This window comes from Cimex lectularius, unplaced genomic scaffold (assembly GCF_000648675.2).
Source record: "Cimex lectularius strain Harlan isolate CLEC.00 unplaced genomic scaffold, Clec_2.1 scaffold10, whole genome shotgun sequence".
NCBI classification, from domain to species: Eukaryota; Metazoa; Arthropoda; class Insecta; order Hemiptera; family Cimicidae; genus Cimex; species Cimex lectularius.
In genome coordinates, this window is record NW_019392665.1 from 901401 (window position 1) to 926922 (window position 25522).

Below are 25522 nucleotides of genomic sequence, written 5' to 3' on the forward strand. Positions count from 1 at the left end.
TTTCAAATTTGTCTTAAAAAAAAACAACCAAACCATATAATTTTTTTATAATTTATTTTATTTATTGCTATAAAAATGAACTTTGTTTATTTTTACACTGAAAAAGCAGTCTTTCCCTCAATTCTACATCAACAACAAAGACATACCAGTTTCCACACAATTCAAATACCTGGGACTATACCTCAACAGCAGACTTACTTAAAAAACAACTTCACACAAGACTTGGACTTAATGAAGACTTCTAAGACCGAAATGGACTTTGACAACTAAGACAAAACTAACACTATACAAGACTTTACTAACACCAATATGGATATACGGAGTAGAACTGTGAGGTAGTGCCAAACCATCCAATATCCAGCGCATCCAGTCTTCTAATCAAAAGCCCTTAGACAAATTGTTTAGCCCTTATCATGTCACCAACCGCACAGTCTACAAATACCTCAACATTCTTTTTGTCAACGAACCGATCTGGTCCAGTTTCCAATCCTTCCACACCATCGAACCATCCTAATCATACTGCTCGAGCCCTCTCTACTCATTCCCATACTGACAACCCGCCACGTCTCCTCAACCAACGGCCTCGACACCGACTCATACACATTGAGTGCCAGCAATGGTTGCATACACATGTGTTCTACGGGTGCAGAGCTGACATTAGTGCTAGTGTTATACTGTGAGATACATTAATCATGTGTACATATTTGTATACTATACGATCATGTATAGGTAACATAAAATTTTAAATTAACAAAAAAATATTGCTATCTGTACAAAATATACAATGAGCAAATAGTTTAGTTATATATAAATAAGACAGATCTGTCAGACGAAGAGACAGTGGAGAGAGATATCGACCAATGCTGGAACTCTCTTTTGTTTAATTTGGTCTTAAGGTAGAAGGTCAGGAGGCCATCGTCGTTTGGGCAAGGAGACGTTAAGGAAAGAGTTAGGGACCATTTTTACGTAGCTTGTAATATGTTCAGATATACTTCGGACATACTGAAGACGTGAAATCCGATATATTTAAAGTACATTTATGCAACAGTGAACGTTAAAAAGACGTTTATATTTATGACGTTGTCGATTCTGCTTATGACGTCATAATGCATATTTATAATGTGGGATTTTTAAGGAGTAGGGGGCCGCCGAAACCAAAATTGTTGATTTGTCCGACGAGCGGTCCTGGTTCGAATCCCGGCATAGCCCGTATTTTTTAAACGATGATATAAAAACTGTATTGTGGTTTGACGATTCGCCAGCGACACTCAACTTTTCACATGCAAAGACGGAAAAATTGTTTTGCAAAATTCTTAAAATTCACGTTATAAACTGAGGTGTTTTCTGAAGAATTTTGACACGGTCATGGTTTTTTTTTTTGTGTATTTTGTGTTAAAAAATTAAATTTTGTTTGCGACCAAATCGGGTCGCCGTTTTGTATTGGACGGTAGAGAAAGGAAGAAAAGTAGAGAGAAAACAGAAAATTCTTCACCTCCCTCTATGGAGGCGGCGAATTTTGCTAAATCCCCTTATTTTCTATTATTGGAAATAAAAATTTATCGTTCAATTTTAATATTTTTAGTTTAAATAATTGAAATTTCACCAACCCCCACTTTGACGGTTGTGGGGGGGGCTTCCGCCCCCTTGATTGAAAGGGTCTCGCACTCTCGCCGTTCGCCAGTCAGTCTCGGCAAGTCGGTCAGGGCATAACGGCACTCGCGCTGACACTTTCAAACAAAAGTAGAATTTTTTTAAATTTTTGAGTTTTTTTTTTTTTTAATAAATATATATATATATATATTCATTTGTTTATAAAGAAAAATGGGTTTTTATGTACCGAGAGGGCGGCAGGACCCGTAAAAGTGAGAAAAATAGTTTTTCTTATTCGTTTTTATTTTTTTCATAACAACTTCGCCAACACCAAGGGATGACAATTTACGAGGTAAGGAGGCGATTTTTTATTAATTGATTTAATTAAAACGTTTGTTTAAATTCGTTACAATTTAAAAAGATTTTTCTTTTATCTATCATTAAAATTACAAAAATCAAAATAAATTTTTTTTCTCCTATTTTTTTCTTAAATTGTTTGCAAATATAAAAAATTCAAAAAGCGCGTTTTTTTTTAGTTAAAAAAAATACAAAAACAGTAAGTAATTACAAATGTAAGTCAATGTATAATATTGAATCAAATACAATATTGATTAAAGACAAAATGGATGTGAAGGGATGGTCTGTTTTTTTTTTGTCCGGTGAACCTGTCACATAAAAAAATGAGGAAAATAGACTGTTTTTTCTCTCTAAAAAAAGACTAATTGATATTTGTTTTTATAAGATAAAAGCTCCACCCCCACCCCCCGGATAACGAAACAACTAAATATTTTATTCACCCCCACGATTTAAAAAAATAGTAATCTCGAAGTGAAATATTGAAAATAAAACCTTCCAAACCCACCAACCCGCGTAGACGTATGTGACAGATTGTAAAATGGAGTAAATTACGTCCGGTAAACTTTAATTAATAAAGAACGCTTTTAGAAAATTATGGCGGTTGTTTGAAGAATGCGAGCATTTTTTTGTTATCCCTTTTTCATAAAAAATATTACTTATAGGTTGTTTGTTCAGTCATGTCTGACTGAATGTATTAATACCGTTGGAAAATTTCTAGAATTGTCGGGTTTTTTTGTATACTGCCACTGCAACGTGCCCAATGTACGTATGTGATGACTGTTTGCTCATTGTCCTGTGTGTCTGACTGTATAATAAAATAAATTTAATATGCACCAACTTGTCTACCGACAAATTTAAATGAATAGGAATAAATCGTAAAACTTCTAGAACCGGCGGCCATTTTTTTTGTATGAACATATGTGTTGTGTATGTCGTTTGTATACTAGTTGCCTTGTGTGTGTGAAATGAAATTTAATATGTACTGATGCATTTACCGTTAAATTAAAGTGTAGGTTCAAAATTTCAATAAAATTCTAGAAACGCGGCCATTTTTTGTTGTTCGCATACTACCAACACCACCATGATAGCAAAGTGTACGTATGTGACGATTTTTTTCTCATTGTCTCTTGAGTCTGACTGTATGAATGAAATGCAATTTAACCTACAAATATAAATGAACGGGAGTAAATCATAAAATTTCTAGAAACGCCGGCCATTTTTTTTAGAACATATGTGTTATGTTGTTTGTATGCGCGTTGCCCTGTGTGTGTAAATTGAAATGTAATATGTACGGACCTATGCGCCGTTGAATTAAAAATGTTCAAAATGCAAAAGAATTCTAGAAACGGCGGCCATTTTTTTCGCATACTACCAACACCAACGTGTTAGCAAGGTGGTGGTTGTTTGCCAGTTATCCCGTGTGTCTGTCTGTATATGAAAAAAATACAATTTAATATGTACCAACGTGTCTATTAACAAATTTAAGCAGTAGCGGATCCAAGGGGGTGCAAAAGGGGAATTAACCCCCCGCCAGCCAAGTGAAGATGTTATATGTAAAATGTCTTAATTTAGCCTTAATTAAGTGAAGAGGCTTATTTCAGGATTACATAAACCTTGATCTGTTACCTCTGATAAACCTTCCTTAAATTAAACATTTTTGATCGCCTACCAATGAAATTTGGCAGGGTGGTAAACAATCCTATAAGGACGATTGGGATTGTTTTTCAGCCAAATCGAGTGGGGGGGGGGTCGCAGTGTTATAGGCGATTAAAATAAAAAATTCAATCAAACCTTTTGCCATTTTTGCGTTTTCTCCCGCACAACAGCTCGGTTTCTTTAACTTCACTCCCTCCGCCCCTCACTATTGGAATTTGGCAGTTTTGGTACCTTTTTAAGGCTGGATTCTTCCTGTAACTTTTAAGCCTGGTTTGGCTCAAATCCGAGCAGTATTTTAAAAGTTATCAAAATTTGAAAAAAAAAATCCCATTTTTAAACAGGATTTTTTCTCAAATATGGTACTTTCAAACCTAATTTCTTTCGTTTAAAAGTACAAATTAATTTATTTTTTATAATAAAATGAAACCATAGGCATGGGACTTATTTTTGATTACCAAATATGCCAAAATTTCTTTTAAATTAACAGAGAAATCACGGCAAAAGCAAAAGTCCTTAAAATTGTGTATAAAAATTTGGTGTGGCCATCACACGTCTTTTTCCGTAAATATCCCATTGTTACCAAAAAGTAATAGTGAAGTTACACGGGAAAATAATTAATTAAATAGCTTAAATAAAATTTCAAATAAGATAGTTAACTAGCAAACCATTTTTCATTATTTTCTGTGGTCTAGGAAAAAATGGTCCGAATCTAATTTAATCTAACGCCAGGTAGAATAAGAAATAAAAACATTTGACTAATTTTTTTATCCTATTGCGATATGTTTATGAGGTTACGTTTTGTAAAAAAATAAATAATAATATATACCCATTGTTTTCAAATTATTCTATAGTTTTTAAATTAGCAAATTTTTAGCACCGCTGGATTGATTCCGCAAAAAAAGAAGTCTACCCTCTCACTCCTTACTGACGTGAGGGTTTTTTTTGTTCCTTTATGTTTTGTGTAAAAAAATTATACTGCAGACAATGTTTTTTTTCGTGATTAGACATGTCCTTCTGGTGCTTTTCTGAGTTCTGCCTCTAATCTTCTTATTCGATCTCTGGATGTGATAAGTTGGCGATTAATTTTTTAAATTCGTTAATGTTGGTGACTAAAAACATTTTGGAAATATATGAAAATTTTTGAAATTAAAGTATCAAAACTTTTAAATCAAGTTATTTTTTTCAGTTTTTCCCTTTGAAGGAGGAGAAAGTATTGCGCTGGGCCGAAAAACGATGTGGAGGATTTTCTCTCGATTGGCACGTTTTTAGGTCCCCTGTCTTAAAAAATAAAAAAAATCCGCCCCCCCCCACGGATGATCAACCTGGATCCGCCCTTAAATTTAAGTGAAGAGTTCTAAATTGGAAAAATTCTCAAAAGTACGGCCATTTTGTTTTTTCACGCGGTATATTTACATACATGTGTATTGTGTGTGTGATGTTTGTATGCGCGCTGTCTTGTATGTGAATAAAATTTAATATGTGTTAGCGTGTCTACCATTAAATCGAAGTAAAAGGTTAAATTAAATTAAATATAATAAATAAATATAATTAAAAGAAAAATCTAGAAACGACGGCCATTTTTTCGTATACTGCTACCGCCAGCATAACGCATGAATGCAATTTTTTTTTGTATGGACATAATGTAACAATTTAATACGTACCAAATTATCTAACAATAAATTTAAGTGAAGAGATCTTATATTGGATACTTCTACTTTTTTGTCGAATCGGCCGCCATTTTAAGTAATAAGAAAATTCACTTTTTATCAGGGAATATTTCCGACTAACGGTATCGTTTAATGCGTGGAGGAGTTTATATATGAAAATATAATTTAAACTACTTATCCGATTTCTATCGTTAAATTTAAATAAAGAATGAATTTTTTTAGAATTGGCGGCCATTTTTTTGTTTTATGAACTGCCACTGCGAACATGATAACAGGGTGTATTGGTTGTTTGTATGTACAGTTCAGTATATTCCATGTTTGAAGGTTCTAGGATAAGGATAGCGATAAAAGAGGCGGCCATAAGGCCTTATGCACTTTGAAGAGATATACTGTAGTCCTTTACAAAAACATAAAAAGTGTTCTGCTATCTCTTCTTCCTGGCAGTATCTGCACAATGATAACTCTGTCTGTACTCCTATCCGGTGCTCTCTCTAAGCGGCAGTGCTCTGTCAGGAGTCAAACCAGAATGCTTTATTTCTAGTAATTCCTTTGTAAGTTTGGCGCATGATCCTTGTATGAAACTTTTCGCGTGCTGGGGTATTGTTCCACCAGTTTTGGACTAATTAATGACCCATTATTGGATCTGTCCATTTTTGTTGTTGCGACAGTATGGTTCTGGGCATAGAGAATTCATATTGTCTTTTTTTTTGGCCAACAGGTCCACTTTCTCATTCCCTCTATGTCCCAGATGTCCAGAGGCCCATGTCAGGGTCAGGCCATTCGCGTCACTGACTTCTGCCAGGGCTTCCATACAGCACGCGTTTTGCCTTTAGCTCGCATGAGCCAAAGACCTTAAGTGTAAGAGAAAATGGCTATCTTCCGGGAATGTGTTCCTAGTCTTTTTATTTCTCTGCCGTAGTGTTCAATTGCTATGATTTTAGACTGAAAAAACTGTACGGTATCTTGAGTTGAAAGTCATTTCGGTCTTTTTCATCCCGAGGACTCTAGCTCCAGTGCCTTTATCCGTTTTCGAGCCGTCGGTATACCAGTAATAGTTGGCCTCCAGAAGTATTCCTATGGCCCACTCTTCCGATTCTGGTATAAGTACGTTGTACTCGTTGGTGAAGTTATGTTTTGTAGTAGTGGCACCGATTGGCCAAGTATGTCATCTGCCTGTATCTCCTCCCTCTGTTTCCAATGTTCGGTAACATAGTCTACACTTGAAGATGGTTTCCTTTTATGAACCTGTGAGCCGCTGCTCTGGCTTCTCCTTCCATCCTTTTTCGATTATCGAATCGACAAACTCCATCACAACTGTAAGATTGTGTTTTGTTTGTTTGACCAAATATTGAAAAAACAGATAATCATGGAGAAGACTTTTTTTGGGGGAACCTTTGAATAACCTACTTTGCGGCGTTTGCGTCTGCGCGTTTTTTAATTTGGCGAATCGAGGGAATATAATCATTATTTAAACGATTATGATTAACAAAGAAAAAATTAAATAAATAATTAAAAGACATTTTCTAACAGGGTGTTTTCTCTTTTTGAACTTTCTCCCAGGAAAGAAAAAGCTCCGGTTCACCGCCGAGGGGGAGGCATGTGTGTTGACGTTCTATAAATATTCATTGGATTTTGTACTTTTATGTTTCTGATTTATGGTTTTATTGTATGCAGAGTGTATGGATTTTTAATAAAGAAATCTTTATCCCCCCCCCCAAGTTTGGGCCCGTACCGTTCCGCGCCCGTTCATCCATGGTCCGTTATTTCCCACTTCCTGCCGTTTTAGACGCCGCGCTGTACCGGAGGGGAAAATATAGTAAAATTTTTTTTCTTTCCTTTTTTTGAGATAAAACACGAAAAACAGTCTTGGTGCTTTTTTTCGCGGTACAGTCAGATTGAGGTCGTTTTCTACCTCTGCCGTCGGGTATTTGGGTCAGAAATGAACTTTTACTTTAGGAACGAGTCAACGCTCTCGCCCTCGAGCGCTTGCTCGAAAGGCCAGTCGGCTTTGGTTTCCAGCCCGTTCGGCTTTTTATTTCGCCGATAAACAGCGAGACGCGGCGGAGACACGCTCGAGTCACGCGGTGTCCTCGCATAAAAACACAAATGGGCCGAAATCGTTTTCATGGTTTTGTTCATTGAATTTTACATTTTTATAAGTGCTTAAACAAAACAAGGCTGTCCAAAAGCCACAACTCCTCATATGCGGTGTGTATACAAAAAAAGTAAAGTTATATTGAATTGAATATATTTTCAAATTGAAAAAAACAAACATAACCTTTGTATAACCAACAATATTTTAAAATCAGGAAACCATATAACCTACCTAACATCTGACAAAATCATATAAGACAATATTGCTGTAAGTAGGTTATACTATAGGTAAAAGTAATGTGTGCCCTAAAACCTGCGTGAAACCTTAAATTTGTGTATATCCCGTACTGAGAACCATGCTAAAACCTATCTCAGAACAAATTTCATCAAACCGACACTGTCACAAAATTTGATGGTCAATGCCACAAAACCCCGAGATAACCTACAATATTTGTGTAACCTGCCCTGAAAACCCAACCCGGATTTTAAGTCATGGATTGACCAGAAGTTGTCGTCAACGTGTGTGTTTATTGATCCGAGGACTGTAATATAAAAAAAATTAACATATCGATCGTTAAAAAAAATCATAGATAATATAGTGATATATTAATGTAAGTAGGTTATACTGAGGTTTTAAGTGCATGTGAAAAAAATGAAGGCTCTACATGTGTTTTACGGTTTCGTTAGCCGTGCTTGTCATTTATACTTATTAAACTATTAACCAGTACTTATTATTAAATTGTCAAACTATTGTATGGCCTTTGTATGACCTACATTTTTTTTAAACAGCAAACCATATCTATAACCTACTTTGTCATGTAAGACTATAGTGCTGTAAGCGATTATACTAAAGGTTATAAAAAGTAATGTGTGCTGTACACATCAACAAAACTTTGTCAATATGCCACAAAACCGCTGTATAACCTTCACTATTGAAAATAACCTGCCCTGAAAACCTTAATAAAATTTATTCACATTTATATTTTGCTATATTAATTCTATGATTTTTTAAAGAATCGTCAGGTTTATATATTTAGAAAAAAATGAAACAAAACTCCCTCTATAAATTTTAATCCTTCCAACCCGTGTTTAACCTACTCGTTCCTATATTAATATACGATTCTATTTAATACGATCGTCATGTTTATTTTATTTTTAATTGTAAATCCTTGGATACTGAAGGTTTCTCACATCAAACTACAACACGCCCAAAACCTGCTGGCCAATCAATGCTACATGTATAACATACAATATTTTTATAACCTGTCTTAAACCCTTAGTAGAACCTACTCACATCTACATTTGCCTATATTAATTTACTATTAATTGAAAATGATCGTTATGTTTAAAAATTAAATAAACATTGGATTTATTGGAGTATCCTTACACCACATTACCTACCTTCCTTACATCTGTTAAAATCATATAATAATATGTTAATGAAAGAAGCTCAATACTACAGGTTATAAAATTACAGGTTACACGCTGGTTTTTAAGATTTGACCAGCAACATGTTGTGTCAGTGTGCCGTTTGTGATAATCCTGCTAGGTGTATCTGTACCCCGACGTTACCACATTCTGTCAAAATCGATTATTTTTTTTAACAGAAAAAGCACAAATAAGTCCTCGATTTCATCATCAGCTTTCTTGTCGAAAAATAAAACGTATTTTTCGTGTTGTCGTAATCTACGTTTAAAGCATTTAGGCAATTGTTTGGCTGGGTGAAAACATCACAAAGGGGGGACGAGGATGGGGAAACAAATCAAAATAAAAGAGAAAACCAGTTTGCAAATGGCTTTTTATATATTTGCACATGGTTAAACGAACACAAATAGACAATTAATGACGAATTCCGTCTTATATGACAGAGATAGGTTATAGATGAAGTTTTTGATTATCATAAACCAGCTGCTGGTCTTAGGAGGATTAAAACTAGGATATGACCTACTATTTTTCCTAACATGCACTTACAACATTACGATAACCTACGTACAGTAATATTACTTTTTGACATTAAAATACTAAATATTCGTTTTTTGTTAACCTGTACAAAAACTTTAGTATAACCTACTTCACTCACTCTCTCTCTCTCCCTCCCTCTCTCATTCTCTCTCTCTCAGTCTGTCACTAACTCATTCATCGCTTCCTCTTTCTCCCTCTCACTCACTCTCTAACGCACTTCAAATCTGCGAGTATTATAAATAAATCGTTTCAATTCAATTCATTTCACTCACTCGTCTCTCTCTCTCTCTCTCTCTCTCTCTCTCTCTCTCTCTCTCTCTCTCTCNGCTCTCTCTTTCTCACTCACTCACTTATCTCTCTCAGACAGTCACTCACTCACTCATTCATCTCTCTCTCTCTCTCTCTCTCTTTCTCTCTCTTTCTCTTTCTCTTTCTCTTTCTCCTTCTCACACACTAACACACTCACTTATCCCTCTCTCTCTCTTTTTCCCTTTCCTCAGACCACACGAATAAATTTCATCGCAGGTCTTGTTTTATTCCGGCTCTCCTCCTAATTTTCATGTTTTGGGAGGATCCTTCCACCGATACACAGCTGATAGGTGATCGCGTCCACTTGACAATTTTGCGCTAAACCCGCCTTTCACCGAACGTCTCGAAGCCCGCTAAAAGAAGCGATACCGTGCGGACCCTCGGGTCAACAACCAACGCGTAAATCAAGAACATCCTCCGGGCTTTTTCTATCCGTCCAACCGGTACGCCTGACCCAGTTTCCCCGTGGCAGCTCGTTCATCCTTTGTCCCGAGAGCCCTTTCACCTCGCGTTCGAATCCTTTTGCCGTTAATTAACGACAACAACGAAAATCCGTCTCGTCGACTATTTTCTTCTTTTTTTTGTCGACTTTTAAAACGAAACGCCGGATTTACTGGGACGTGACGTCGTGTAATTTCCTCTCCCAGGTTTTTTGACCCACCTCGCTCGGCACATGGGGTGTCGCAACAGCGACTTCTCTTCTTCTATTCTGATAAACCTGACGGATGTTTTTTTTTCTTAAATAATTTATTCTTTAAAGCAATTTCGCAAATTCAGGCGAGTGTGAAAACAGAGAGAGAGAAAGATAAACAAATACCCGGAACATCCTCGTCCATCAGGACTCACTCGGGAGTATGTAGAGTGGAAAGACAATAGGAGGAAAAAAGAAAACAGCAAAATGCAAATTTCATCCTCTTTACTAATTCATATTTTTTTCTCACATTCTTTTTGGTTTAAAATGTGTTTATTTGTTCCCAGGTGGTGGATGAACCATGCTGCACTCTCTTACAACAGCGCTGTGTCTCTCAGGGATATTCTATCTTTCTACAGGTAAGAAGACCACCATATTGTTTATCTCTTTTTAATTGATGCGGAGTATTGATCGGGTCGTTCCGGATCAGTTTGTTGGTCAGCCTAATTTCGCTCTTTCTATCGAACGCCATTTAGCCATATTCGAGTGTTGTGCCCCAATTTGTTTCCTATTTCTTCTACCCATTTTTTATTTTTTTATGAGAAAAAAGGTAAAAATGAAGACAATTTTGCCAATTCTTAGAAAATCATTTTGGACTTTTTTTGGCAACAGAAATTAATTATGTTCAGGCCCACATGTTGAAGATTCCATAAAATGTGGATTTTTGGAATGGCGCGAAAAAATCCAGTGTTGCCAATACACGGTAAACGCATCAGGAGCAACACTGTGCCCTCTATAAACCTAGAAGGGGGGATCCTGACTCTTGGATATCTCAGGCACACCGAGATGGCGGGGAGCTCGACACTTTCATACAAACCAAATAAAAAACCAATTACAATTACAATAAACAACAATTACAATAAACAACAATTACAATAAAATGCAAATTAAAGATCTTCTGTTAGTCAGAATTTTCACCTGGCGTCTACGTACAATAAAAGAATTTTAGGTTATACAAAGGTAATTTTTTTATAAACACACCCCTGCTTTAAAAACTTAAAATCTCAATATAACGTACGTGTATATACATATTACGCCCGTGTAAAAAAAGTTTTTTAAAATTTATTTAACCTATTATACCGTTAACTTCTTTCTCGCTCGCAGGCTATAATCTTCCCGACATGTAGTGACGTCATCACAAATACTAGTTAGAACCAGGCGATACTTTTTCTATAGGTTTATGGCGTCATTTAACCCTAACATGGCGCCTCTGACGTCATTTATCCCAAATGTGGCGCCAATAACGTCAATATACTAATTGGTTGTTTTATATATGTTGAGTGCGATTTGTTTTCTTGATTAAAAAAATTGCTATCACCATTATATGAACATTTTTTTATTGTAATGTTTTGAACGAACATTCACCAAATCACCGGAAAATTACAGAAAGAATAAATTGTTAGTTAAATTTTAATAAATCTACTAAATAATTTTCGGATTTTTCGGTGAATTTTCTTCCACACTATCATAATTTGATATTTTTTAAAATTTAAACTCATAAATTTCAGATCTATTTCAATTTGGTTTTCATTACAATAAGTATGTTGGATGGTAATATAACGACAAAAATACGTACATGTAGTATTAAAATAAACAACAAATTAGGAATGTCTGTTCTTTTTTCGTTTTCAGAAAAATTGAAGGTTAAAAACGGATATTAGGTCATGGATTAACCAGCAGGTTTCGTCAGTGCGTTTGTTTGTTGATGCGAGGATTATAAAAAAAGTTAGCATAATGATCGTTTAAAAAAATCGTAGATTAACATAGTTGTATATTAGTGTAGGTCATACCGAGGTTTTATGTGCAGGTTAAAAAAAAGAAGGTTATACACGTGTATTACCGTTTTGTCACTTATACCAATACTTATCATCATATTGTAAAACTAAATAATCCACGAAATCATGAAATGTTACAAGTATATCATTTTAAAAAATTGATTAGGATTCTCATAAAATTACAAAGGGATTCGAACCATAAACGATTGATAATAATTAAATTTTTGAGGCTAGAAAATAAATTCAACATATATTGGAAACAAACCTTTTGTAAATTGACGCCACAGTGCTTCCTCCCATTTCTACCAGCTGTATTTCTTACATGTATTACTTCTATATTCTATTTAATTTATTGTGGTAAACAGCTCATATTCCATCTCTTTTTTATTTATTTTTTTAACAATTTCATTTCCACAGTGGGGTCCGTCAGAATAACAGACCTTTGGTATGGGCATCTATTCTCCTTATTTACTCCTTTTTAGATGAATTGTTCTTTTGGCAGTAATGCCCAATCCGGGATGGACATCGTGTAAATTGACGCCATTGGTGTTGATTTATGGACTATCACGTCATGGGCGCCATGTTATGGATAAATGACGTAAAAAGGTATAAAAGAAGTTAGTCGTCCAGTTACAACTAGATATTGTCATGACGTCACTACATGTTGGAAAGAACTTGAATGAAGAAAATAACTTGTGTGCGAAGAAGAAATTAACCGCATAATAGATTAGATAAATATAAATTAGACATTTAAAAAGATGACGTCATTTCACTTAAAATAGGGCGAGTGTATTTATAAAAAATAGTAATAATTACCTTTGTATAACCTACAATTTTTATAGATCCATACCTGTTTAATTTAGCGCGGAGGGCGCGTCGGATTGTGTTTACCATTTGAAATCTAGTTTTCTCTTTTATTTTAATTTGTTTTTCCTGTTTATTTCAGTTGTTTTCACCCTTTTTCTTAATATTTTTATGCAGACGAGGTTTGAGGGATGATTGGATCGAAATGTGCGGGCGTTGCTGTATCATCTCTCAGGCTGATGAATCGTAAAATAACAAGAGATGCAGATAATTAATAGATATAGAGATAAGTAGAAAGAGAGAGAGAGGAAGTCTTTTTCCATTTTCGTCTTCGAGAAAGCCGTCCGGTCGGAGAAAGCGCATTTCGGCTCCCTTTCCCAAAACTATCCGTCCAAGTGACAAATTTAAATGCAAACTCTGATGTTGCGAGAAGGTCGGGGGGGGGGGCTTTCGATTTGGCAGGAGACTGGTGCCGTTTCTCTGATAAACCGATTTCCATAAATGATCACGGATGGAGTGAAAGGAGATCATGATGATCATCATGATGTCATGCCGGAGGTGGAAGAGAGAGAGAGAGAGAGAGAGAGAGAGAGAGAGAGAGAGAAAGAGGGAGTGAGCCGGCGAGCCGTTAGTGAGAGTGATATCATAGGTGACCCCGCTGGTGTCTTTCACGGCCGGGTTGTCAACCTTGTGCTCGATTTTGATGTCATTCCCATTTCGTCCTATTCCGGCCCATAGGATTCCAAAAAAATAAAAGACAAACAAACAACCGGAACCTTGACCGCCATCCAGGGATGCAAATTGCACGTCACCCCATTGAGACACCCTTTTCGTACGCCTAAACCAAGGACAAAATACAATAAAACGGCATATATATTTGTTAATGCCTCGACGTCCCGTTTACCTCCCCTTTCCTCTCCGTTCATCACCCTGCCCTCGAACTCCTCCCAGGTGTTGAAAATGCACCGATACTGAAAACGCCCTGGTAATCTCCCAGCCGTGACTTTCCAAAACTCTCGGCCGCGGTACTCATTCGTACATATGTCATGGTACTCTTTAGAAAGCCTTTACAGCGCACAAATAATTAACTCCATTAATACATAGCCATCTCATAGGTTTACAATATCAACCAAACACACACCTAAATACAAACTACGATTTTCTACGTCATAATCCAAGACGACACATGCAGATTCTGCAAAGAAGCAGAGGAGATACCTTTATTAACAAACTATGGTGCTACACTTGCCCGCAGGAGAAAGTGCTTTGAGACGTTCAAAGTACCCGCTGAAACCGGGCCTACTAACAAAGTTCCTTGATAAAATAGAACTCACCGATGTGCTATAGACACAGAATGGGGGGATACAATAGCACTTAAAGGGCGCATTATATTACTCCCAGATTAATACATTTCCATCTATTACGTCAGAAATACTCTTTAATATGTATCTGAAGCAATTAAAGGCTACGTCATAGACGGGCACTTTGACGACACATTCAACGTAAACGTCAAAAGTGTGCACTAAGCGTATCTGAGCTACTTTTTTAATTTTAATTTTTTTATATTAATTAAAGTGTATACTTTATTGTAACAAAATTACATTCCAGTTTTGCTGAATTTACAATATTTTTTAAATTTATTTGTTACCTTTACATGATAGTATACTATACATACATATACACATAAAAATGATAAATGGTGGAGGGAGTGTGTTATTCATTCTTTTTAAAAAGATAGTTCCTACTTACAGTTAGTTGTTTTTTAACGATCCCAATTACAAGCTTATAGCTCATCATCAATGTTGAAGGAGTTCTACAACCTGATGATGAGCTTAAGCTTGAAATCCGGATCGTTGAAAACAACTAACTGTAAGTAGGAACTATCTGTTCACAACCATTGAACATTACACATGATTAATGTTTCAAGTAGCACCACACAAGCAATAATGCCAGCACTGCAGCGGTAGAACGCGTGCTTTGAGGAGCCAGCCTTTTGTGACTGGGAGTTTTGGTTGCCCTGACAGTTGAGTTGTTGTTTTGAAGTGCTCCCCAGGCACGGCAGCCTACGGATTATTGCACCATCCTAGTTCAGGTCATTGACTGTCGCTGCTACAACTTCATTCCCTTGATTTGTCTGTTAGGTTAAATCTCTATTGAGCCATTGCTCTTCCTCCTCACTGCATAATCTGTAAATGGGATTTTAGTAACTGGGAGTTTTGGTGGCCCGGACGAGGGCCGGTGTTTATGTGTAGTGAGACCGATGGGTGCGGCTAGGACCGTGTGTGTGTGTGCCGTTAGTAGAGGTCCGTGACCGAGAGAGCCGTCGGCTGAGGTCCGGTGCAGTTTAAGCGGTGAGTCAATTGACTCTGCATCGATCGAAGGCACTCTGATGCAAGTAGTTGGCCAGTAGCCAAGTTGGCTGTGTTGAGAAGGCGAGTTCGAGGCTAATGCTGCGAGTACCCTTGCTGTCATTGTCGGTGCTCCATTAGTGATTTCTGAGAACTCCGGGAGATAGGCCCGACTGCATTGGCGAAATCTCGTCGAATAGAGGAGTCTGAAGTCACTGGAGCAGTGCCTCTGCTTATATATGAAATGGCTCTACTCTGATTGGCTGCGGAGTAGAAGGGAGACCATCCAAGAACTGATCGTGACACCTAGCGAGATCCGTGGTAACTATAGGTGGCCACCACACAGCCATTGCTGGCGTCATATTCGGTGTTTACAACGTCATAAATATAAATAACCTTCTACTGAATGTGAAAAATATACTGTGACGTATTTTTATCTGTGTCATTACCCAGTTGATAATACCAATTAGTTGGACTGTAGTCCATCATTCATGAGGTCTATGTATGAAGCTGTTTACTTTGTATAACTGATAAGTAGTGCATTGTTGACAATGCATATGGACATATCGCCTAAGGAAACTCCCCTTAATTAAAACCCGACCAAATATTTGGTCAGCTCTTTGATTCTGGGCTCTGCCCACATGTCAATCAGTACGAAAACCGGTCCGTTCGAAAATTCAACAAACGCCTCCCCGTCCGGTCACTATCACGATGCCCATGGACCCGTTCTTGTGAAATGCCGTTTTTATATAATTGTCTTCTGTCTTTCCCTTTCTCTCTTCATCGCCGGCGGACTGGCACTTGGCAGGCATTATCCAAGCGGGGTTATGCATCTTCGGCAAGAGTGGCAGGCTTTTCATATAATAAGAACGCACAAAAAGAAACCCATATACTTATCCCTTTATATACTCCTGATTATCATATCCTTTATACCTGATTAACTCTGCAATGGGAGGTTCTTCATGATTGTTTTTATGGCCTGACCATTTTTGTCGTGGGAGGTTGTCCTGTTCGTCGCCTGATCCTCGCTGATATATGACATCAGATTCAACAAAGAGTCCCGACCTCACATAACGTGATAGGTTTTGTCAAAACGTGTTTTCATGAAGACCCATTCAATATTGATGTTTACCCAACGTAACATAACCTGATTATTTTTGTCGTAAAAAGTTTTCCTGACGTTACGTTCAACATGGAGGATTAACCGACGTCACATAACCTGATCATTTTTGCGGTAAAGGGTTTTCGTGGCGTCACATTCAACATAGAGGTTTACTCTACGTCACATAACCTGATCATTTTTGACGTAAAGGTTTTTTATGACGTCACATTTAACTTTGATGTTCACCTGACGTCATATAATATTTATTATTAATATTTAACGTCACATGACATCTTATTGCCTGATCGACGTTAACATAAGGCGGATAATTGAACTAGCAATTTTCTATACCTCATCCTGATATAATCTGTTTTACCGGGGGAAAAATTACTCCGGTGTGATGACACCTATTTCCCGGATTATCATCCGAATGAAACGCCACTTTTGCCCACCATGGAATTACAACAGTTATTAGATCCGTCACAACACGTTCCATTGCCGGTTAACAAACATTTCCACAAAACCCAGGACGGTGACAATTTAATTATTAGGTGTCCCCTCCGGCTGAAAAAGCCCTTGGCCGGCTTGCCTGCTTTTTGCTAATGATATAGGCAAACATAATTCCCCTCTTTACCTTTTTTCTCTGTGGCAAGTTTTGCGCGTACGTGTATGCCTGTTGCAAACGTTTTCCCTCTCCGACAGGGGAGGAAGGCGATTTTCACCAATTTTCCGGATTCAGAACATCCGCGGGGGAACAAAAGCCAGGACGTCCTCTTCCGATTTTATAAACACATAGACGCAGAGGCAGACAGAAATCACAAAACAAAAGCATCTTCCTAATTAGTAACAATGGAAAGAGTCATGCTTAATTTTCCAGTTGGGCAAATTCGTTCCTGATTAGCGAGGTTCCTTCACGCAGACTTTCTGTCCGTTTTTGTCTCGTGAATGTTCAGAAAGAAAGTCAGTACATGATTTGATTTGACTGTTAAATTTCCAAGACGTCATGAAACCACCCTTGCCTCAACTGTCATGCAATCTGACGTCATAAAATGTTCTTGTTTACATTTGTCAGTTTATATGGCCACGGACCCACCCACGTTTACAATTTGCCAGGTTATGAGATGTCATGAAACCACTTTTGCTTAAACTGCCATGCAAATGTGACCTCATAAAAGTTTCTTATTGAAATATGCCAAGTTATGTGACGTCATGAAACCCCTTGCTTAAACTGCCATGCAAATGTGACATCATAAAAGTTTCTTGTTTAAATGTACATGACGACAGGTTTAACGACGCCTGTCATTCTCTTGTCAGATTGCAATCAACTTTCTTGAATGGTTAATATTTTATCAGTGATTTTATAACTAACGTCCATTTTATATTTTCATTATGTTCAAAGAGCTCTTCTTTTTTTTTCTATCAATTTTAACTAAGTTTATTTTTACAATCCAAGGCTTCTTTTGTAGGAGTGCAGGAAATGCCACGGTAGGCCGGTTGGGAAGGACGTGTTATAATCGAAATAATCCAACGCCTTAATTAAACACTGTAAAGTTTAATTATTTCGACATAAAAAAAAGAGAAAAAATAGGTCAGGCGAACTCATCGGCCCTCGAACCGCCGCAGCCGGAAGACCTCGACGCATACATTTTCCTCAGTACTCTTAATTAATTAATTATATAATTAATTAAAGTCGGCGAACCTTGTGGTTTTTTCTGTTCATAAAGGGCCAGCTTTTTGGGAAGCGTCAAATAAAACGGCTTATTAGGAATAAAAAGAGATCAATTATTATTGGTAAAAGTCACATAGCTTGACCATTGTCAACTGAAACTTGAATACCTCCATTGGTTGATGTGAAATCAGACACAACCTTCCCATCGTTGACAATCTGAATACTGGTAAAAGGCGTTTGAAAACCTCCATGTTGTTATGACGTCATACGTAACCTTTCACAGGTGACATGACGTCACTCATAGCCTGGCCGCGACGATTGAAAACCTTCATGTAGTTGAATGACGTCACACATAACCTTATAACCGTTGACATCACATCACATAATCTGGCCATTATTAAATGGTGTTTGAAGTCCTTCACTTTGTTGACATGACGTCACACAACCTGATCATTTCTAAAAGACGCTTGCTAACTTAGAGTTGACACAACTCACTCAAAACCTGCCAATTAATAAGCATGACGTCATGTCAAAAATTGGAAGGATATTTATTACGTCAATAAGGACAGAACGTCGTTTTATTTATTTTTTGTATTTTTTTCGGTTGTAACAGTTTTCATACATAAGCAGCATTTTGCAAACAGAGCTTGGAGGATAAAATAATTATTTACAAATATCCAGAGGGCGATGGGGTGGGGGATAAAAAATACGTTAAATAGGCAAAGCCAAAAAACTAGTAATGTGACGTCACAAAAAAGTTTACAAAAATCATTCAGGTTTTCCACAGTCACAGAATGAGAGTTTTCCCGTGCTTCTGCTTCGTATTTCACCGTGACGCCGCCATGATTTATGCATGCAGCGGCGATGGTTTTCTTTTTTTTAATTTTGTTTATTTCCTCCTTTCCAATACGCATAGGCCTCCCGTTTAGAAAGCTAACGGCGCAATGGCGGGAATACAAAACAACTTTCGATCCGCTGAAGTCTGAGGCCTTTCAAAAAAAAAAACGGCTCTAGTTCCTAACATGACGTGTGAACCAACACACCGTTGACATGATGTCACACATCACCTGATCATCGTTAAATGGCGACCATTTCCATCTTCCCACTTGTCCATGATGTCATGAAATCCTTTTTATACGTTATGTAGTTTAATGACGTCATACCTACAACATGACCTGTAATCCTAATCTGAAGACATGTAACATAGAACTGTTTTTGAGGTGTTATTTAATATTAATAATTGTCTATGGTTTTTGTTTCATCGCCAGAAGTCTGGAGCGAGGTGAAAGATGTGGATGCCGGGGTCAAAGGCGGAGGCGGTACGGTGTGGGCGACGGCCGAGGAGGAGGCGTTGGACGAAGTGAACGATCCGCTCCTTTTCAAGGCGATCGTCGACTCGATGCGGGACTGGTCGAACAAGCATCTCAACAAAACGTAAGCATAAGGCAAGAACGGCCTGGTCGCCGATGCGTTGACTTTGGGTTTTTTTCGTTTAGACGCAGAAGGAGGCGAGCGCCGTCAGTCTGTTACGACGGCGTTGGCTGCTTCGACGACACAGGCTACCTGGACATGGCGCCCTCTTCCCCGGAGACGGTCCAGACCCGGTTCCTACTCTACTCCGGCCGTAGCCCGAGGTCAGAGTCGCCCGTCATGGACCTGCCGTTCATCAACATCTCGTCCATCGACTCTTGGAACCGGGTCAACGTCTCATTGCCGACGAAGGTGATCGTCCACGGGTTCGGCAGTTCCTGCGCCAACATCTGGGTCTACGAGATGCGCTCGGCGCTCATGTCCGTCGAGGAGTGCAACGTCCTTTGCGTCGACTGGGAGAACGGGGCCACCTTCCCGAACTACGTGAGGGCTGCGGCGAACACGAGGCTCGTCGGCCGTCAGCTCTCCCTCCTACTTGAGGCGATGGCGGACCGAGGACTCGAACTCTCAAATGTCCACCTGATCGGCTTCTCCCTCGGGGCTCACGCGGCCGCCTTTGCCGGTTCCAGGCTCTCCACCGTCTACAGGATAACCGGTGAGTCAAATTTTCATTGTTCGAAATTAATATAATATAATCTTGTCTTTCAGCTTCATAAAAAAGCTTTCAAGCTTCAGTCTTATTACATTCACGTTGCCAAGTTAAGCATGTAAGTTATATTAAGACTGATAATGTTTTAAGAATGTTACACAGTAAGGTTGTTAACTTTTCAAGGTAGTTATTCTTTGTTTTGTTAACCATTTTTAGTAAAGTTTCCTAAATTCCTTTAATCATTTAAGGATAGTAATCATAGTAAGATTATTAGCGTCCGAGTAGGTTATAATAAGGTTATTTACCATTTCAAGGTAGTTATTCTTCGTTTTGTTAACATTCATTCTTAGTTGTTGTGCAACTTTTAGTAAAGTTAATAACCATTTTGTAATAAACGATAAGGAAGTTACAATAAGGTCGAAAAAACTTTTAAGGAGGTTATAATAGAGTTTTCAACGCTGTTATCTTAGTAATAAGGTTTTAGTATAGTTGTTAAACTTTTAAAGAGGTTACGATGGGGGTGTCCAATATTTTAAAAAGAAATGTGTGGTGTTTAGTGACCGTTACTTAATGATTATTTAGAGGTCGTGAGATGAGGTCTGGTAAGACGTAGGTTTTGGAAAAACATTTTCTTTATCGTATCAACGTTTTGATCTTTATTGAGATTATCTTCAGGGCTCAAAGAGTTTGTTTTCCGTTTAGATGTGTCATTCTTGTCAGTCGTGTTGAGAGGGCACTACTGTTAACTGACGCTTGAAATTCTTACCTTGCGATTGCTAAACCTGAAGGTGTCGAACATTTAAGAAGGTTATTGTAACGTTATTAACTTTTAAAAAAAGTTGTAGTACAATTGTTTACCTTAAGCAAGTTAAGGTAAAGTTATGAGGTGGTTAGAGCAGGGTTGTCTAACATTTAAAAATGTAAGGTTATAGAACGTTGTTACCTATTTTGTAGGAAGGCTATACTCCTCATTCAGTCAATATGGTGGAAATTTTTGGATTTGATATAAGACGAGAGGTTACCGTACTTATAACCTATGGTTTTTTTTGTTTTTTTTTGTACCAGGCCTTGACCCGGCAGGGCCGCTGTTCGAGTCGCAAGACCCGGCAGACAGGCTCGATTCGACGGATGCCGAATTTGTGGACGTAATCCACTCCAACGGTGAGACGCTCATCCTGGGCGGGCTCGGCTCCTCGCAGCCAATGGGCCACGTCGATTTCTATCCGAACGGAGGCCGGATGCAGAAAGGATGCACCAACCTATTCCTGGGAGCGTTCACCGACATAATATGGTGTAAGTGCAGTCTAACTACACAACATACATCATACTTCCTCTATTTTATATCGTTAAATCTCGTCCCAGCTGGAGCTTCTCCTGAAGGCAGGTCGCTCTGCAACCACCGGAGGGCGTACAAGTTCTTCACAGACTCTGTCTCGCCCCGGTGCGGTTTCCCTGCCCTCGCCTGCCACTCATACGAGGCGTTCCTCGCCGGACAGTGTTTCCCTTGTCCACAGGGGAAAACGTGCCCCAACATGGGGTAAGTAGTTCCAAAAAATAACAAAAACAACCATTTACTGATTCAATCCCAATTTCACACTTTTAAACAATCCAAAGGAAAAAAAAGTTACACAATTTTGCAGGTTATACAACCTAAATGTAATTGTATAGAATGGAGGGAGGTTAAAAATTGGCAGGTTATACAATACGCCTTGTATGACCCCTTAGGCCATAATTTGCAACAAAAATCCGTAAATGTTCTTTTCCAGCTACTATGCGGACGTGACTAAGGCGAGAGGCACCCTGTATCTTGTGACGAGAGAAGAAGAGCCGTTTTGCGGTAAGCCCACATTCTTTACTCAATTGTATTTTTGCCTTTCACACGTTGTATCACTTTTTTGTTAATATTATTTCTGTTTAACTTTTCCCCCTTCGCCATAAATAGCGCACCAGTATCTGGTTAGGGTGGAGAGCAGCCCGAGCTCGCTTCCAGTGGCCAGCTATGGCAAAATACAGATAACTCTCATCTCAGATTCTCAGATCAACGAAACGTTCACATTGACTACGTAAGCGACTTTCTTTTGAATCAATTATTTCCTTTAACATAACAAATCACAAACATCCCCACAGTTGCCATGATGTCATTTATCCTGACGTCCCCATGTGTCATCTTAGGGGGGTGTTCATATGACGTCAAAATATCTAGCGTTGCTGTATGAGTCATCAAACCTGGTCGTTATTAATGTGATGTCACCAAACCTGATAGTTTTTATTATGGCATCTTCAAACCTCACCCTTGTTGACTTAATGTCATATTACTTGGCTATCGCTCTTATCAAATTGTTGATATGACGTCATATAACCTGATGGTTCTTATGGCGTCATCTCGATCGTTATTTATATAACGCCAACGAACCTGCCCATTTCAACTATGACCCCCATCTTAATCATAGTTTGTGTACGTCACCAAATCTAACATGATGCCATCAAACATGATCGTTCTATGACGTCATCAAGGCTGATTATTGTTCATTATTATTATAAATTATATTGTCTTTCTTGTTACATCGGATTGTAAGGAAAGACGATGAAGAATTGGTGGCCGGTAGCGCCCTTTCCAAGATCATCGTCCCCCACCCGGCGCTGGAGCGGTTCAGCTCCCTCGCCCTCCTCTACACGGCCTACTCCGGTTGGATATCCAGCGGCCTCGCACAGTGGTCCGTCACCACCGTCTTCCTTATGGACAGCCTTTCAAACAAGTGAGTTTTCTCCCCCACTTTTGTTTTGCGCACTTCGTGTTAACACCAAACATTCTTTCCAGGTGGACCGTTTGCGACAGCGAGATCGTTCTCGAGTCGGGTGTCGAAGCGGTGTTTCAGCTCGTGAAAGGCGAGTGCAACTCGACTGAGGCCATGTCCCTCCTAGATTCGAACTGGTCAAACGTGAGTAGGAAATTTTAAAAAATCTATCGTTTTCACTGGTGATCGATTTTTCATTCGAAAACAGACAACGAGGACAAATTCATCCTACCACCCGACCGAGGTGGTCTACATCGGGGACGAGATACTTGAGGGTAAGGGGAACGCCACAGACTCGAACGCGACAAGCACCAACGTCGAGGAGATCGTCGACCTTTCGCCTCCCAAGATCGGCGCCACCCAGTCCTGGCTCTACTGGGGCGGCACCGAGAGGAGCATCACCGTCCAACTACTGCCAAAGAGGCTGGCGCGGATTGTCGAAGGCGCACTCTCCACCGACAGGGTAACGTGAAACAAACACTATTCAGAATATTAAATAAATGTTTTTCAGCTATAACCTGTCCAACAAGTCTACGCGGTAGATTGTACAGTGGGTTTTTGGACTTTAGAAAGAAGGTGAACATGATGTCATCTAACTGGGCCATAGTGCAAATGGCACCATCAAACCTGATCTCTTGAAGCTATGACGTCATCAAAACTGATCATTGCAGAGTTGACGTCGTCAGATTTGCGTTTATATGGAAGGTGCCACAAAGGTTTCTCGGCCATATCAGCTCTTCTGTCTTATATGGAGGATTACGAGAAGGTTTTACATTTTTAGGCGGGTTGTCGTCCGTCATTAAACGGGAAGGTTACGAATTTGTTTTCAGTCAAGGCGGGTAGATTATACGTCGGTTTTTGAACTTTTGAAAGAATGTTGACTTGACGTCATCTCACTGGGCCATAGTTCAAATGACTCCATCTAACCCTGACGTCATCAAACTTGCTCAAGCTTCTGAGATGACGTCTAAGCTGACCCTTGTTCATATGACGTCATCAACTTGACCATTACCTAAATGACGTAATCAAACTTGACCATTACTGAAATGACTTCTAACCTGACCCTTGTTTACCAACTTCACCATTACGTAAATGAAGTTATCAAACTTGATCATTATTGACGTCTAAACGGCCCTTATTCATATGACAACACCAATCGCAGCCATTGCTGGAATGTCGTCAACAACGGATCATGTAGATGTAGATGTAATTTTTTCAGGGTATGGTATACTGCGCCCTTTAAGAGCTATTGCATCCCTCGTTCTCTGCCTAAAGCACATCGGTGAGTCCTATTTCATCAAGAAATTTGATTAATAGGCCCGGTTTCAGTGGTTGAAGCTCTTCTATGGTCACATTATACATCCCAAAACATTTCCTCCTGCGAGCTAATGTAGTTCCGCAGTTTGTTAGTAAATGTGTTGGTGTCTCTTCTGCCTCTTTGCAGAATCTGCATGTGCCATCTTGGATTGTTCCAATTTTCTTTAAGTGTCCATTTAATCTGCAGTGGACTGTTAGGAATCCTGTTAGGATTCGCAGTCTGTTCCTGCTTCCTTTGCCACATTCTGTGATTCAACCGGATCATTGTTGGACATGTTATTTATCCTGACTTTTACCAACATGATGGTAGTCTTATAATTGTTACCATCACGTCATAGAAACAGACTATTGTTGGCATTATCATCAAACCTGATCATTGTCAGCGTGACGTCATCTAATTAAAAAAAAAATAATAACATGATGATGCATCTCCTGACCATAGCTGAGATGACGCCGTCACGAACATTGCTACTACGACTGCCATCTTGCTTACTGATAGCTTGACGTCGTCTAACCTCACCATTGCTTAAAGGATGTCGTCATCATTGGGATTTACTGAAGGTTATACAGGTTATAAATTGTTTTTTGCTTTAATCCGGTTCCAGGTTCCAAGACGGCTGTTCTCCTGGTTCACAGCGCCCCACTCCGCGCCAACGGCAAGCCATTACATCCCGACCCACAAGGCGGCCAAACCTGCTCGCAGAGAACAAAAGACGAGAGGGGAATGAGCCATACAATTAAAAAAAAAATCCATCCAATTATTGTTAATTTTATTTAATTTAATTTTTAAAAAAAGGTGTTTTTATCGTTTTATGTTAATATTTTTTATAAAGTAATAATTTTATTTATTTTTCCTCCTACCCCGAGCGATTTTAATTGTTTGTTGACGTAAATATATTATGTTTTAATTTGTTGATTTTTTATTTTATTTTTTTAATTTTGTCCACCATGCAGCCATCAATTTTTAATGCACTGACATACGTACTATATAATAAATTTCTTTTCCTGTTCGTAAAATCGTCATTCGAAAGGTTTCACGATACGGAGAGAAGGTCGGAAAAACTATAAGCGTATATGACGAAGGCAGTTAGCTTGTGACATCATCTGACTTGACCATCCTTCAGATTACATCAGCAAATTAGACCATTACTGAGTGAACCTTGTACTTGTGATGACATAAAACCTGAGCATTTCTGAGTTGACGTCGTCAAAACTGGTCATTGTTTGCATACGTCACTACGTTAGGTCAACGTGCTTGGAAACGCACCAACCTGACCATTACCGAAATGACATCATCAAACCTGGCAAGTGTTCGCGTGACATCATTAAATCACCATAGCTGAAATGACATCAAATCTCACCATTG

At 38.6% G+C, this 25522-nt stretch overlaps 1 protein-coding gene across 3 annotated transcripts; it reads left to right on the forward strand.

The window, feature by feature from the left end:
- The first annotated feature begins 1763 nt into the window (after positions 1-1763).
- Positions 1764-24950, forward strand: LOC106667448 (inactive pancreatic lipase-related protein 1-like). 3 transcript variants are annotated; one of them, XM_014395410.2, is made up of 13 exons: positions 2885-3041; positions 4790-4980; positions 10614-10685; positions 19293-19458; positions 19521-20050; positions 21110-21337; positions 21407-21581; positions 21811-21881; positions 21987-22107; positions 22621-22800; positions 22863-22983; positions 23048-23302; positions 24762-24950. In XM_014395410.2, the coding sequence occupies exons 3-13, from the start codon at positions 10628-10630 to the stop codon at positions 24882-24884; spliced, it is 2028 nt and encodes a 675-aa protein (XP_014250896.1). In that variant the 5' UTR covers positions 2885-3041; positions 4790-4980; positions 10614-10627; the 3' UTR covers positions 24885-24950. The 3 variants fall into 3 exon arrangements, with proteins under 3 accessions (XP_014250894.1, XP_014250896.1, XP_014250895.1); XM_014395408.2 differs by lacking the exons at positions 2885-3041; positions 4790-4980 and adding an exon at positions 1764-1942; XM_014395409.2 differs by lacking the exon at positions 4790-4980.
- The last annotated feature ends 572 nt before the right edge of the window (positions 24951-25522 follow it).